Below are 16,252 nucleotides of genomic sequence, written 5' to 3' on the forward strand. Positions count from 1 at the left end.
AAGAAATTCATTTAAGGTGTTTTTTTTTTTTTCTTTCACCTCAGTAACTGTCTAATCTGATACATGCTTTAGGGTGGAAATGTATTGAGGCAATTACTTGATTTTGCCTATTCTGCACCCTATGATTTTGAGTTGTTTAGGATTACTGAGCCCACATTCTGTAATGAGAATTAGATATAATTTACAACGCATACTTTCTCATATAATAAATCTTAAGCATATATGTATCTAGTAATAGCAGACACTAGGTTTTGCTTGGGAACTGATAACTTATTATAATACATGTCTTTATATATATATGTATATTGTTCTGGATTTCAGCTGAGTATCCCAAATTTTTATTATCTCATACCACCAGTATTGGAAACTACAGCTTTTGTTTCAAGAACTGATTTATTAATCATAAGTTTAATTTTTAAAACAAGATCTTTGTGGTGGAATTTGCCAGTTTCTTGCCAAACACCTATTCAGGCTCTTCTCTTTAGACCCCAAACTCTAATTTTTAGCTGGTTATATTGGATCCTATAATAAAAAGCACATTGTCTTCCAGACATCTTTGCAGCTAAGTTTGGGCATGGGACTGAGTTTTGGCCTTGAACTATTACAGAGAAATATTTGTGGGAGTTCTCTGACAATTGTTTGAAGGGGATTGACTCAGCTGGAAGTTCAATATAGCCTCCCACTTTCTTCTTAGCTTTTACTCTGAAAATCAGTAATAATAGCTGGAGCACCGACAGCCATCTTGGAATGTAAGGTGGCTTTGAGAGTAGGAGGCCAGGTACTGGGATGATACAGAAGAAAGAGGAACTTAGGTCCTTAAGAAATTTGTGGACCCACCATTCCTATCTGTAATTCCTATTTTCAGATTTTTTTCAGTGTGTGAGAGAAATAAGGTTCTATCTTGTTTGTCATTGTTATTTTTGTTGTTGCTGTTGCTGTTAAGAAAGAATTTCAGTTGAGCCCAAACTTGTACTCAGGAGTCTGGTTATGTCTGATGAAACCATATATCCATTACTCCTCACTGCCAGCTATTAGTATGTGTTGTTAAAGACAGATGAAAATCTATTCCTCTTAACAAGGAATGACTTGTTAAACCCAAATATGACTAGATAATAATGTTCTTATTTCTCTCTAGCCTGTGAATTTGTGTCCATATTAGTTTTTTTGTAGTGTATCATTCTCTATTTTTATTTTAGGAGGGGCATTGTAAATCTGCTTTGTGGGAAATGTAACATTTTTAAAAATAATTTTTCTTAATGTTTATTTTTGAGAGACAGAGACAGAGAGTGAGCAGGGGAGGGGCAGAGACAGAGGGAGGCACAGAATCCGAAGCAGGGTCCAGGCTCTGAGTGGTCAGCATGGAGCCTGACATGGGGCTCGAACTCATGGACTGCAAGATCATGACCTGAGCCAAAGTCAGACACTCAACCTACTGAGCCACCCAAGCACCCCGGAAATGTAACATCTTGCTTGGAATTGTGAATACCATGGATTCTCCATTGCATGGAAACAGGAACAATCTTATATTTCCTATGCAATACCCTTGATCAGTCTATTCATTCATTTAACGAGTATTTTGTTTTTGAGTAGTTATTATGGGTCAAGTAAATTGTGGGAAGCCTTTGTTATTTAGTCAACTCATGTCTTTATCACATGGGACACCTGTGAATTAGGAGAAATTAGAAAAAAAAAAGAAGAGAAAAAAAATTGAACTGAATGGAAAGTATCTGAAAAGATTAAAAAAAAAAAGATGAAAAGTGTTCAAAGATAGGACTGTAATCTACATTTCCCCAGATGACACCAGCCAGTAAGTACAGATATTAATGTCAGACATTAATGCTCGAATTATAAGCGTTCATAGTTACCATTACAAAATTTCTCAGTACTCCAGCCATGAAGCCTCCTAGGCTTTTCTGGGAATCTTAGGGGGAAGGTCTCCCACGTGCTTATGATGAGCCTCTGCATATTATTCACCTACTGGCTGCTATGGTGCTTGCAAGACTCTTAGGTAGCAATCCCTTACCACTCTGCTTCATGTCAGGATCTTCCACAACACTCCTGTCCTGTGAAGATACCATTTCCAAGTTCGCTCTAGGTTACAAATTCCCACACTGCCAAAGGATACTGCATTATTAAACTCACTGTTTTGGCAATTGAGGTGTTCTTTGTAGAAATGAGGAAACTAGGTCTCCAGTCCACTCTGCCACATTGAAATGCTACCATTTATGCTCCCAAGTCTCCCATGAAAGCATTCTTTTGTGTTCTTATTTATAGCCCTTCAGTATGCAGTGCTTTCTTATACTCTATCTCTTACGTTTCCATTAGAGGCTCCTAGGGTATGAAGTTCATCCCAATAGGTCTGTATTCTCCTATGTACATCAACTCATGCTAACAGCTTGCAGGGAGAGCTACTGCCCCATCAGTTAGTTCATAAGCAAACCATGAATCCTAGTTTGGGCTCAGATGGGAACCCTGCTATGTCAGAACTTAACATAGACTCTAGATGATTTTGATAAAATAGCTAGTTGAGACTGAAGCTGTAATTTCTTGATATTGTGTGTGAATGTGCCTGTGTGTATTATATGTGCATACATATATACATGTATATATTACCATATCCCACAAAGCTTATAATCTGTATCAATATGGTTTTGAAACATAGGAAATTTCGTATTCTAATTAAGTCATCTCTTCCAGTTTCAAAACTAATACAAAAGGAATGCCACATGCTATAACATGTATTTTACTTACTCTACATTTATCCAGATGTGAGTGTGAGTAATGCATGTACAGTGTTCCCTTAAGCCACTGTTTTTCTACATGCTGAAAAAATTTCTATACATAGTTTATATGTTTTTGAATTTGTTTAAAAGGCGAGCCAATAATTTTTTCACTTTTACAGTCTCCCCTTAGTAAATATAGCTACTGTTAACATGAGTAAAGGAGATATGAATGGGTGGAGGAGATATGGAGAGGTCAACACTTTTGTAGATAAGTGCAATGTAAAAACAAGGAACTACTCTTTAATTATTGGCATAGAAATAATGGGAAAGAAACAAAATTACTTCCTGAACCACATTTTATCACCTGACTACCTTTTTCCTGTTTTAATCAAATGAAAATCTTAACCAACTGAATTTAGGTCTGCACAGTAAATTATAACAACTTAGGATCCTTGACAGTAATGATCACAGTACTAAAATGGTTATTTAGAAAGAAAGTCAGGACCATTGAGAAATATTTTATCAGGTTAACTGGTTAGAGAAAGAATAGAAATAATTTTTCAAAAAAATTTTTAATATTTATTTATTTTTGAAACAGAGACAGACAGAGCATGAATGGGGGAGGGTCAGAGAGAGGGAGACACAGAATCTGAAGCAAGCTCCAGGCTCTGAGCTGTCAGCACAGAGCCCGACGGGGGGAGGGCTCGAACTCACGGACCCTGAGATCATGACTTGAGCCGAAGTCGGATGCTTAACTGACTGAGCTACCCAGGTGCCCCTAGAAATATATTAAAGACACAAAATATCACCACATCTGAGAAGTCCAAGGTGTAAAGTGTATTCAGCACTACCAACGGTGGTAGAAAGAAAATTCCAAAGCATGACAGTTCAGAGCAATTGTCAGTAGCACCTGTGGCAGGATTGAAGTTAAACAGAAAGAGAAGGCATTTATTTAATCTACGATCTCGTTGAAAGAGGGGTCCCAGCACAGATTTTTCCTTTTAAGATTAGCCAGATGTGGTTCTTTCTAAGGGCATAGTGATGGAACTACAGAAAAGAGATCACAAATGCTGGGAGAGAATGGCAGATACAATGAGGTTGGTTTTAAGACGGAGAGAAATCTATATAAAATGACTCAAACAAAATACAAAAGCTGATTCCTCTTCAGTCATTTAGGAAGAAACTTATACTAATTAAGAGGTGGGTTGCATTTTTAGCAATTCCCATAGTCTGGTTCTTTTACTGCCCTGTCCTTATTAGTAGCTACTATTTGGTCAGCAGGGTCAACTATTTGCTTTTTTCATGAGCCTGATGCTTGATCTTCACTCTTTCTAGAACTAACAGTAAAGGGATACACTCAGAAACTTAGGAAGTTTTGGTTGGCATTCAGGTGTTAACCCTAGTCTACTCTATGCGAGGTTTATATTTCATCTTAGAAGCTAGCTGCGTGACTGCCGTGCTTTTTTTTGACAGCCAGCAAGAAGCAATGCCTTAGACCTGTTTGGCTGCTGTCCTGGGTAGAAGAGTTTGGCAGCCCTAGGGAGATGAAATTCTTGAGCTTCGGACCCGCCCAGAGTAGAGAAGCAACACCCTCTCAGCCACTACTCTGTTGCTATGAAACAAAAGACTAGGAAGGTGAGCGAAGCAGGAAGTCCCGCCTTTTAGCCCCAGTTGGCTTTGGCTCCGGCTCCCAAAGCTCACGCCCACTCGCCCACTCCTTATTGGTCAGTTCCCCAGTGCCTGGCATCCTTTCTTCCATTTCCTTTCCCTTTTCCACTTTCGTTCTTGGGTGAGTCCAGTCCTCCCATTACCCTCCAAGTCCCTTTCCATTTGGGACGTGCCGCGAGCGGGCCTTCCTTTGGGGCCATTGTGTACTGTGGGAGACGTGGACTGGGTGGTAGTGCGAGGACGGCCGCCTCCCCACCATTGGCGCTGCCCGCTGTCGGGCAGTGCAAGGGCGCGTAGGATTGGTCTAGCCGCAGGAGGCCCCGCCCTCGGCTCCGCCCCGCTCCTGGGTTTCTCTGTGTGTGTATCCTACAGGGGTGGGGTATCCAGCGAGTGGTCTCCTCCTCCAGCTAGTGCTGCTGCGGCGTCCCGCGGCCTCCCCGAGAATCGGGCGGGAGGGGAGAGCGGGTGTGGATTGGTCTTGACGGTAATTGTTGCGTTTCCCTGTCTCGGTGGCCTGCGCTCTGGGTTGCTTCTTCCTCGGGAACGTGCTTTTACGGCGATCCCACACTCCCTGCCCGGGCTATCCACGCACCCTGGGCTCGTGTGTGTAAAGTAGGACCCTCGCACACGCGTGTCTCTGGACAGCTGCGGCGCCGGGAGGCCGGGAGGGAACGGGACGCCGGGGAGGCTTGCCGCTTTTTTTCCGGCCAGGGGGCCCTGGGGCAGCCAGGCGCGAGCCACGGAAGGAGAGGGGACAGCCCTGGCTTCCAGCTGCTGTCGTCGCCGCCTGCACAGTTTGTAGAGGGGTATTTAAAGACCGGAACCCTGGCTTGGCCAGGGGAGGAAGGAGAACGAGTAGAGGGAGACAGGCGGCTGGGATTGCAGACATCCCGGGGCGGGGTGGGGGGGTGCGTCCGCTTGGGAGCCGAATGCCGGGCGCCCAAGACTGACGGGGCTGCGGGCTCTGGGGGTGCGAGGGGGTACTTTGTCCTTTCTCTGTCCACCTTCCTCCCCCAGCTGAGGTCCGAGAGTGGCCGGAGAGGGGCCTGAACAAGGAGGGGGCAAAGACGTCCCGAAACAAAGCTTTGGACCCCCCCCCCATCCCCCTGGGGTGAGACGAGAGGAAAGGAACGATCTAAGTGAACTCTCTTCTCCTTTCTGTGCTCGCTCTTGTCAGTTTCTTAACCCTCTTTTTAAAATGGGTTATTTGTTGGTTTATTTGGCTCTTAACTTGGGGCTAACTCCTCACCGCGTTGGTTTAAAGAACTGTGTGTTCGGTTGTCTATGTTCCTGTGTCCATACTTGTTGGTTTTAGCGGGGAAAATCCAAATCCTAAGCCTTTGTTGACAACAGATATGTCTCTTATGGTCCTGTAAAATAATGTTTACGTTTATATAACTTGAGGAAATCTAACAGAGTGAAAATGCAGTTTTTGAGTGAGGCTTTCAGAATGTTTTCTGGGGGCTTTAGTTCTAGTGTATGTACGTTGAATTGTGATTAAGGCAGGGATGGGGAGAACATCGTGTTCTTATCTAGTTGGAGAAAACCTATGTTAAGTTTTTTTGTTGTTGTTGTTATGAGTTGGTTATTAATCAAGGCTTCTGCTACATGAAATGTGAGAAGGTTGCATCTTTAACTCTTACTGTTCCAAAAGCAAATGTAAGGTCAATGCTCCTAAACCTGTTTGTTGGGTGTACAGATTGAGAATGCAAATTCATAGACTATTGAAAAGTTGAATCGGGGACCCAGGATTTTCTCCTCACTGATGAAGGAGAATGTAGTGGGTACAAATTAACCTGTTCAGTTCACCTGGGTAAACATTTTCATGTCCAACTAACTTTTTTTTTTTTTTTTAATCTGCCTGTCAGAGAACTAAGGTTCCAGATGGCAAATTCTATGAATGGCAGAAACCCTGGTGGTCGAGGAGGAAACCCCCGAAAAGGAAGAATTTTGGGAATTATTGATGCTATTCAAGATGCAGTTGGACCTCCTAAGCAAGCAGCAGCAGATCGCAGGACTGTGGAGAAAACTTGGAAACTCATGGACAAAGTGGTAAGTTCTGTATGCTTGTGCCTGTGTGCAGCCTCATTTGCCCTGGATATGGTTTCTTCCTCTATGGTTTTATTTGAACCATTAATTAATAGTATTGTTACCATTAATTAATAATTATTATTATGGCAACAGTCTATTGATTTGGCTTGACCATTTTTCTAACATCCACTCTATGTTTTAAAAAGTTGGAATCAGAACACAGACTTGTTTTTTCACCTTTTGTCCTGCTCTTTAAGGTTCAAAGTTCCTCTATATGACTCAGATATGCAAAGTTTTTACCCTTGGCTGCCCTTTGTTGGTACATGGCCACAGAATAGTTTGGAAGTGTTTGTCTTCTATGACGTTGTGTTACTGTTAAATAACAAAAGAGTGCAGGCAAGTATTTTAAGAAAAGCCTCTGATGGACCCCTCATGATAACCACAGTACTTGATGCTGAGAATATCTACTAGGGAAAGAACCAGATTAGTCCTTAAGTGAGGAAGCAGTATTTGAGAGAGTTTCCATTTTCATCTTTGAGAATTCATCTTCATTAAGGAACTTTTTTGTTGTTGTCAATGATAGAGTTACAGTTTCTTTCATCTATTCCATTTTGAAACAGGAAACCTTTTCGATTGCACATTGTTTATTGTGAAAGGAAAATTTATGATGGAGGTGGTGGGGCGGAGAGTATCAGAAACCTCTGTGGTTTCTGCATGTTGCTATCAGATGAATTCTAATTTCAAGAAGAAATCAAGCTGGATGTCCATACCCTGAGAAGTCTAGGCAACTTGAATATTTTACAGGGGTCTACTGAGAAACTGTAGCTTCCACTGTCCTCTGTTACTAAGTAGGATTATGAAATAAATATGATTAAGATGTAGCATGCTGCTGTGCAGAATTAATAGTTCTTGCTTTTGAAGCAGTGGTACTGTCTGCTATATATTGGTAAACGTTTGTAGCACCATCTGGTTTCATTTCATAGATATTTGGGGCTAATTATAAATTTAGTTGATGCAAGGCTCTTGATATTTTTGTGACTGCAGAAATGGAGTTTTAAAAAAATATCTTTTGTAGGGATGTGCGAGAGCCTCCTTGAAAGCTTATGGTAGCAGTTGCCTTTACCGTGGCTTGTAGTTGTGTATGAATGTTTGCCACAAAAAGCTACTGCCAGTGGTGTTAGCCGTACAGGAAGGTGATGAGATTTGTTTTATCTTCATTTATCCTTGCAGGAAGTACAGATGGATAGATGAACGATAGGCCTGCCATTCTATGGCCGGTGGTGCTAAATGCAGAGCCAGAAATTTTTGCCAGATAAATATCCTTAGTTCTTGGCTTTAGTGTGACCTATTTAAGCTTCTGCCAGTTTATTCAAATTGTGATATTAAAATGCTCCAGACAGAATGATGTCATAGTGTCAGAACATTGCAACTTGCTGCTTGAGGTCAGGTTTTGATGTTAGCATCAGATACTTAAGAATAAGGAGTGTGCACTTGAAAGGGCTGCATGTATCTGGCAGGCGCAATGCTAGCTGTCTTTGCTTTTCCAAAGAGTATGCACTTTAAGGTCTTTCTTAACTGCCTAAATCATTAGTTGGGTGTAAGAGAAGGAATTCAAGGTTTTTCTCTAACTTACCTGTTATATGAGTGGCCAACAGATGGGTCTGATTCTCCCAACGAGCTGCACCTCCCTCCCCACCCCTTTCTGTGAGTGGTCAGAATTTGTGCATTTGTGAGTGAATGGGAGAACATCAAATAAAAAAGATTTATATAAGGAGGTGGTGAACTATAGTTAATATAAAGTCATTATTTTTCAAACATGAGGAAATATATTCATAGTTTTGGTTTGTAACTGTTAACATAAGTCTTAGCCACTTTTAATTATGTCACCATGAGTTATAGTAAAATAGATGGTTTTTTGATAGTTAAGCTTCTGCCATTGTTTATTTTATTAATCCTTTTGTGGGTTTGGGTTTAGCCTCTCCAATCGAGAAACTCGACTCATAAGGGAAACTATTATTGACAGTCTGTACTTAGTGGAATGAGGGTTTGGGTGCTGGCAAAGGTGCATTGGTATGGCTTTCCCTATTTGTCTTCATTATTTGTCAAGAATAAAAATTGTGTTCATTTATAAATGCATCCATGGGTTTTGTGGAGGGAAATCACATAAATCATTATAAAAGAGTTCAGGATGTTTATTACTACTCGATCACACACTAATAAAAAGGCATTGAGAGTTACTAACTGAAAATATATTTTATTTAATTGTGTAATGCAGAAGCATCATCCCCCCACATGTGTTTACCTTTATTTTCTTTGTCAGTGGTGAAGGAAGTGGCTCATAACCTCAACATTGTCCTGGTGATTACATCAGGATCTTTATTATTAGTCCAAAAGTTAATCCCTTGACACATTACCTAACCGTTTCATAAAATAACTGCAATAAGCATGAGTGTAGCTTGTGAATAACAGAAAAAGTAACTGTCAAGCCTAACTGGTAGTTAGGTAAAAGGCAGGGTTAAATATTTAGTTAATATTTTTGTCTTTAGGAAGCTTCTTCAACAAGGGCAGATCTTAGAAGTATAAACATGAAACCAGATTAAAGTTCAGTATGTTTCAGCTACCTACAAAGTAAAATCACTTATTTTGCAGGGGATAGGAAACGGTCTCAGACCGTAGGAGAAATACCCAATAAGTGTGTAGTCTTCCCATTCCCTGGCCTCTAGGATTTAAAACAGTCAACTGGGATTCCAGTTCCAACTAATTGTTATGGTTTCAGAGGGCAGACTTTCTATACAAGGTCACTGAGAGTAGGAGGGAGTCATTGCTCAGTTGTGTTTTTTGTGACATGTGAAGTGTTTTGTGATAAAACATCAGTGGCACAGAGTTAGCAAGGTACATTTATTGAGAAAAAGAACAGTAACATTTAGATGTATTTTAGATGTATTTTTTGGACTTAGCTCTATGTGTCAGTTTAAGTCAGTAGCTAACCCCAAACTCTTCAGGTCCATGGATGCCTGGTTGATACAGTGACAGAACTATTACTCGTGAATACATATCTCGGTTCAAATATACCTGGAATGTGGAGTTTGTTCCAAAGCTGTTACAGAGATGGGTTTCTTAAACACTTAGTCAGCATTTACTGAGGGCCTATACTGTGTTCAACAATAAGTGCTTATTGCTAGGGATGAAGCTACATAAGATATATCTTTGCCTTTGACCTGTCAAAAAACTCAGAGACCCACATCAGAGCCAGACATATACATGGTAATTTATTATTTACTTATTATATTTACTAGGTAATTGCCATGTAGTATGGACAAGGCTGTAATACAGACCTGTACGAAGTACACCGGGGGCAAAGTGAAGAGTATCCACCTTGTTTTTCTGGCTGCCGTTCAGACAATTGTCTGTCTGGATTCTGCTGGGCACTACCTTTAGGAACAGCATTATTGTACTCTTGTTGGAAGTGCTGAGGTGAGGGTAAGGAAATGATTGCTAATCAGTATGGTAGGAATGATAATTTATTCATGCGAGGTTCCTGAGCATGGTTTTCATAAGTGTCTTAGCCAGGTGATGGAAAAGGGAAGAAACAGTTTTCCATCTAATAGATACTAAATGTACTGGACTTACATGGATGTTCAGGAAATTAGAAACTAATTAATTGATGCCAAAGAGCAAAGCAAGTTGAATACCTGCCTACGTTTTGTCTTGCTGTCCTTGTCATTTATTTGAAATTACATTATCGAAAGAGTTTTAAAAGCATTTAAAAAGCGATGATGCCAAATAGCCTTTTCCGCCTTTTACCCTCAGTACATTCAGTACATTTGTCAAGCTTGGAATGCAATTCATTCTCTGTCTTTATAATTTTACTGCAACCATGATATATTTTAAAGTTTGTCAATCAAAGATGCTTGGAATACATGCTATTTAAAAAAAACTAATAGTAGGTATTTTTTTCTAAGATGAATTCCCCATAAGTCTAAAAAATTATATGTGGGATGAAACTTAGGTTTTGGATGCCTATTGTTTGTGTTTGTTGGGTTTGAGATACCACCGTCCTTAGGCCCTTGGAATAGGGAATAGCTTTTATTTGAATTATTCTTCACATATTTTCTTTTCCTCAGTGAACTTGTTCCGTGTTAGCAGAATCATGGGCACTGCCTGACTTGGGTAGATGATAACACATTAAATATCCGGACAATTTTGTTTTAATACTGAAATTTTGAATTTGTGCTTAGATAAATGAAGTGATCCCAAAGTTTGCTACTTTTCTACTTCTAGGAAAAACTTTTATAAAGTAAGACATTAAAAAGAATCCTACCAAGTTACCTTGGTTTAGCCTTGTGGTATAGGGCATTCATTTAACAGAAGCTTTAATCAGTAATTTTTAAAAAAATGCTTATTTATTTGAGAGAGAAAGAGAGAGAGAGAGAGAGAGAGAGAGAGACAGTGTGAGTGGGGCAGGAGCAGAGAAAGAGGGAGAGAGAGGATCCCAAGTAGTCACCATGTTGTCATCATAGAACCCAGAGCCCAACATGGGCTTGATCTCATGAACACCAAGATCATGACTTGAGCCTAAATCAAGAAGAGCTGGCCGCTTGCCTGCCTGAGCCACCTAGGTGTCCTAGTTAGTAATCTTTTTAACTCTTATAAAATCTTTACCATTCATTTGAATCAACTTTTCCTTTCTTTGAATAGTGTATTCTACATACTACAGAGTGTAGTTAAGTGTTGTGATGGGATATAAATAAAGTGCTGTGACTTAGGATGTGGTGGAGGAGAATGCGCTTGCTAAGGTGAAGAGTTGACATGGAATGAGGCATGGTAGAGGTATTAGCCCGCTTCTCTTTTGAGGATGTTTTGGATTCCAGTGAGGTGGAGGACACATCACGCTGAAGGAATGTGGGGAAAGGGAGATTGTTAAGAAGGTAAGTTTGAGAAAGATGAAGAGGCTTTCTGCTCTTTCAAGGAGTTTGGACTTGATTTAAAATCTTTGACCAGAGTGTGAAAAACAGTCAAGGCTATGCTGTGATAGATTACTCTCTTGACTCTGAAAAGGATGGATTAAGAGAAAAGAAACTTAAAAGTAGGAGTAATGATCCAGGGAAATTAAAACAGACTGGGCAAGAAATAATGAAGGGCTGAGCTAGAGAATTGAGAGTCTGTATAGCGAGTATGGGTTCAAACATGGGAGGCACTTTGGAGATAAAAGTTACAGATCTGGTGACCCTTTAGAGGATCAAAGAGAAGGTGAAGTGAAAGTGACTCGAGGTGTTTAACTTGAAGGCAGTGATGCCCTTAAAGAGATCAGGAACATAGTAAGAAAAAGAGGAAGTCTGGGAGTTGGTGCCTGTGTTTGTTTTTGGCCATGTTGAGTTTGACATGCCAGAGTGAAATCCATTTTGAAGTCAAAAAGTTGAATGTGCAGTTAAAGAGAGAAGTTGAAACTAGAGACATATGTTTAGTAGATATGCCCACAGAGTTTGCATTTCAAGTTGTAGAACAGCAAGAGATTTGCAATGCAGAGCAGAAGATGAGAGTCCGAGAAAAAGTCAGAGATTGGCGTTTTGGCTCTGTGGGGTTGTACTTATAATTAGATGGCAGTGAAGGAGAGAGAATCTTACAAAAAACACTGATGAGAGAGGTTGGAAAAGAATTAGGGCATATTGATTTCTTGGGTAGAGACAGCTTCAATTAAGGAGATAGTTTCACATTCTGAGAAAACCAAGTTCAAGTCCAAGTGGAGAAAAACCAAGCAGGATGAAAATTGAAGAAGTTACTAAATTTCATGAGTAGAGGCCATTGTTGACCTTTCAAGAGTGGTTTCATTTATGTGAGGGCACTAGATTAAAAAGAGTGTGTGGGTCATTTAACAGTCGTTCTAGAAGTGTGACAACTGGTGAAAAGAAGAAAGTTCTCATAGATAGCTTGCTGGTTTGAGTAGAACATAACATTGTGTGTGTGGGGGTGCTATAGGAGAGCTTCACAGATTGAAGGGAAGGGATACAGGTAGAGAGTGATTTAAAATGCAAAGAAAGAAGAAATAATAAAGTGGCATCCTAGAAGATTACAGTGTGGGAGGAAAAGGGTAAGAACAAGTTGAAGAGTGAACTGGGGTAGATAACTAACTTCTACTTAGATAAGAGAGAAGTTAGGAAATACACAGTGTTGAGAGATTTTGTAAATTTTACATTGGGTTGTCGTGAAGTGATTTAAGGAATAACATTTGTAGTGTTGAATCCATGTTTTAAAACTGTTTATTATAGAATGAACAATGTATATTTTAATCAGTCTTCAGCAATGAAATGTGTATATAAGTAAAACATTGGAAATAAGTTTTTATCTTATAGATTAAGATCATTTTAGAAACATGCTGTGACTTAAATCATGCCACAATACTATTTTTATCCACTCTGCTTGGGCATATAGTTAAGGTTTTTGTTTTGTTTTTAAATATATAATTGTAAGTTGCTGATACTTTCCTGGTAATGAAGGAAGCATTTTGAAAATAAGTGACCAAATTTTTAGCTCTTTAACATATTAATATTTAAATAATTGTTAAATATACTCATGTCATCTTCCCTTTTTTTTAATATGAAATTTATTGTCAGATTGGTTTCCATACAACACCCAGTGCTCATCCCAACAGGTGCCCTCCTCAGTGCCCATCACCCACCCCTCCCACCCCCCATCAACCCTTAGTTTATTCTCAGTTATTAAGAGTCTCTTATGGTTTGGCTCCCTCCCTCTTTAACTTTTTTTTTTTTTCCCCTTCCCCTCCCCCATGGTCTTAACACTGTTAAGTTTCTCAGGATCTGCATAAGAAACCACAATTTCTTTATCCATTCATCAGTTGATGGACATTTAGGCTCTTTCATAATTTGGCTATTGCTGAAAGTGCTGCTATAAACATTGGGGTACAAGTGCCCCTCTGCATCAGCACTCCTGTATCCCTTGGGTAAATTCCTAGCAGTGCTATTGCTGGGTCATAAGGTAGATATATTTTTACTTTTTTGAGGAACCTCCACACTGTTTTCCAGAGTGGCTGCACCAGTTAGCATTCCCACCAACAGTGCAAGAGGGTTCCCGTTTCTCCACATCCTCTATAGCATCTATAGTCTCCTTATTTGTTCATTTTAGCCACTCTGGCTGACTCATGCTATTTTCCAATAGCAATAACAAAAAAAGTTATTAAATGTTCTACCTGTTCAGATTCCACATCAGCTGAGTACTTACTGCTGATGTATTATTAGCCTTGTTTGCTGCTTTCTTGAACAAAACACTCCAGACTTTTACAGGGTTTCAGGTAGTATGAAGAACTTCAGGATCTCAAAGAAACTCTTAATGATCTTCAACAGAGCAGTCAGTGCCCTTGGTCTAATTATCTATGTTGGCAAAATCTGCAGAGTTGACCATGTTGTGGTATAATATAAAATATGGAAGGGGAAGTTCTAAAAAGTAGTGAGCGTCAACTATGTGCCAGGTACTGTGCAGAGCACTTTACATTTCTTTTTCTAAGAATTATAACATCCAAAGAGTTTTCTAAAGGAAGAAACTGGCCCAAAGTTGTAAAGCTAATAAATGGCAGCACCAGATCTTAGGTTTGATTGATTCTAGCATCTGTGTTCATAGTATGAAGATTCAAGCAGACCATGGAATAATATGATTCTTCCCCTTTCCGTGAGAAGTGAATCAAAAAGATCTTCACCCCCTAATTTTTGATATGATCAAATTCTTTTCAAAACTTTGTACTCGTTTAGACAGGTTTAGTCATTCTAGGTATGGTTTTCCTATGTATAATATTACCTTCTTCTGAGAAGTTCTTTGTTCTTTCCCTTCTACACTTTCTTTCCTCCATCAAGTATTTGTTGTGCATTTACTCTCTGCAAGATTCTACATTAGGTGATGGAGACAGACCAGTGAGAGAGATATGTTCTCCACCCTTAAGGAAGATCTGTTCTTATTTGGAGGAAAGTGAACAAATGAATACACAATTGATAGTTTAATTACAACTAGTCAATTATTTAATGTGTTTATGTAAATCTTTTAAAGAAACTTCATTGAAAACCATAAATGATTGGGTAGTTGCCCCTAAATCCTACCACAATTAATATACTAGACTCCTGACCAGTTTGATATGCTAATTACTTGTTTTGCCCAATTAATATTTTATGTAGAAAGGGTTTTTGTATTATCTTTACACTTTTTACATTTTATACTGGATACATTTATATAGTTTTATACACTTAGGATGATTTGCTAAATTAAAATGGGAAGAACTCAACTCATAGATGCTTTTTATCATAATGATATACTTTTGTGTAATTGCAGTAAGGAATCTCTTAAAACATTTACATGAGGAGCACAGACAAGGGATTCTTTCAGGCTTTCCATACTGTTGTTAAAAATGGGATATTTCACTTCAGGGGTACATGATTTAATATAACTGAATGCCCTGTGAAGTGAGGTGTGCTCTATAATGAAAGTCTGTTACAGTATAGGCACAATTCCTTACCGGTGAAGTTTGCCATTTGTTTCAGGAGAATTTCTTTCATGCATTTCGGGGGCTGGGTCCTGAACCTAAGAAATATGTTCCTGACCTAATACCTTTTTGTTACCTTTTGATTAGAAGTTTTAATTAAGGCTCAGTGGAGAAACTCTTTAAATGCAAGAGTTTTCCAAGAATAATTGATGGCTTTGAAAATTCTTATAGCACTAGTAAATCCTGTGTTTATATTTGTGCCTTTGCTTTGATACTGTTGAAGATATATTTAATGTATGTGAATACATATTGTATGTGTACAGCATATGTAAAGATTAGACATATATTTTTATGTATGTGAAATGGTATGGACATATACAGAGAGGCCCCCTTAAAAATCTCTAAATACATTTAAACAAATACAGTAGGTAGTTGCATACTGTTATGGAGAGAGTGCCTGACTCTCTCAAGTCTAGACATTAGTGGGTTGAGAGCAGTAAACTCAGCTATGTTCCATTTCTGTGTTGTAGTATTTTTCTGTAAAAAGGAGGGAATTGGTCATAGTGATTTCCAAGGTCCTCTTTAGCTCTAAAACTCTTTGAGTCAATGACTCTCATGGAGTTTGTGGCCTAATTCAGTGGTAAATGTTTTGCCTTTTAGTTTAAAAGCAAAGAGTAACATTGCTAATGAACCAGTCCTTTTATGCACTGGTGTTAAAAAGTTTGTCATTGTATAATAAGATTGTAGATTTGTTCTTTTTAAAGCTTTTCTGTGTTGGGACCACCTTTCATCTTAGGGAGCAACTTAGATATTTCTAGAAGATGGCTAAGTCATTTGAATCTGAACTTGAATCTTGTGGTGAGCTTGATTTTTCTCCTTAACATACTGTTTTTAGAAAAGCAATTTTTCTTTCTCTGGCTTTCACAGTTACTTGCACATAGCAGGCACTCAATAAATATTTATCGAATTGAATTTGACCTGCCTAGAAGTCATAGTCCTGGTGTAGGGTTATTCATTTTTGGCAGAAGCTGTCATAAATCACAGAGTTTAATACTAATCCAACTGATCAACTGTGTACTCAGCAGCATATCAGCATTGTATGTTACACTTTCCCAAATGCAAATTTAGAAAACTGTGTGGCCTACAGGGGCCTTGATGAACTGAATCTCACCTATTTTAAATCTACTTGTGCCACTCAACCCTAGGCTTCCTGTGCCTTTACCTTTTAGAATGACTGCATCGACTCCTTTCTTTCTGATCTATTCTCTAGTGCCTCCTAAGCCTTTGCATACCCTTTTGCCTGGAATATTCCTTTTGCAAATTTAGGAATGCCTTTCTTGATATCTTC

The 16,252-nt window shown here is 39.1% G+C and overlaps 1 protein-coding gene across 2 annotated transcripts in view; it reads left to right on the plus strand.

Moving 5' to 3' along the window:
• The first annotated feature begins 4,766 nt into the window (after window positions 1-4,766).
• CBLB (Cbl proto-oncogene B) overlaps window positions 4,767-16,252 on the plus strand; it is a 213,208-nt gene continuing 201,722 nt past the window's right edge. For both annotated transcript variants that reach the window (XM_047099887.1, XM_047099888.1), the window contains exons 1-2: window positions 4,767-4,875; window positions 6,260-6,443. In XM_047099887.1, coding sequence (XP_046955843.1) covers window positions 6,276-6,443 — 168 coding nt within the window. In that variant the 5' untranslated portion in view covers window positions 4,767-4,875; window positions 6,260-6,275. The remainder of the gene's footprint in view (window positions 4,876-6,259; window positions 6,444-16,252) is intronic.

Source organism: Lynx rufus, unplaced genomic scaffold (genome assembly GCF_022079265.1).
Source record: "Lynx rufus isolate CCGP_SWC_20201006 ecotype Redwood Valley unplaced genomic scaffold, mLynRuf1.p SCAF_5, whole genome shotgun sequence".
Taxonomy (NCBI): Eukaryota; Metazoa; Chordata; class Mammalia; order Carnivora; family Felidae; genus Lynx; species Lynx rufus.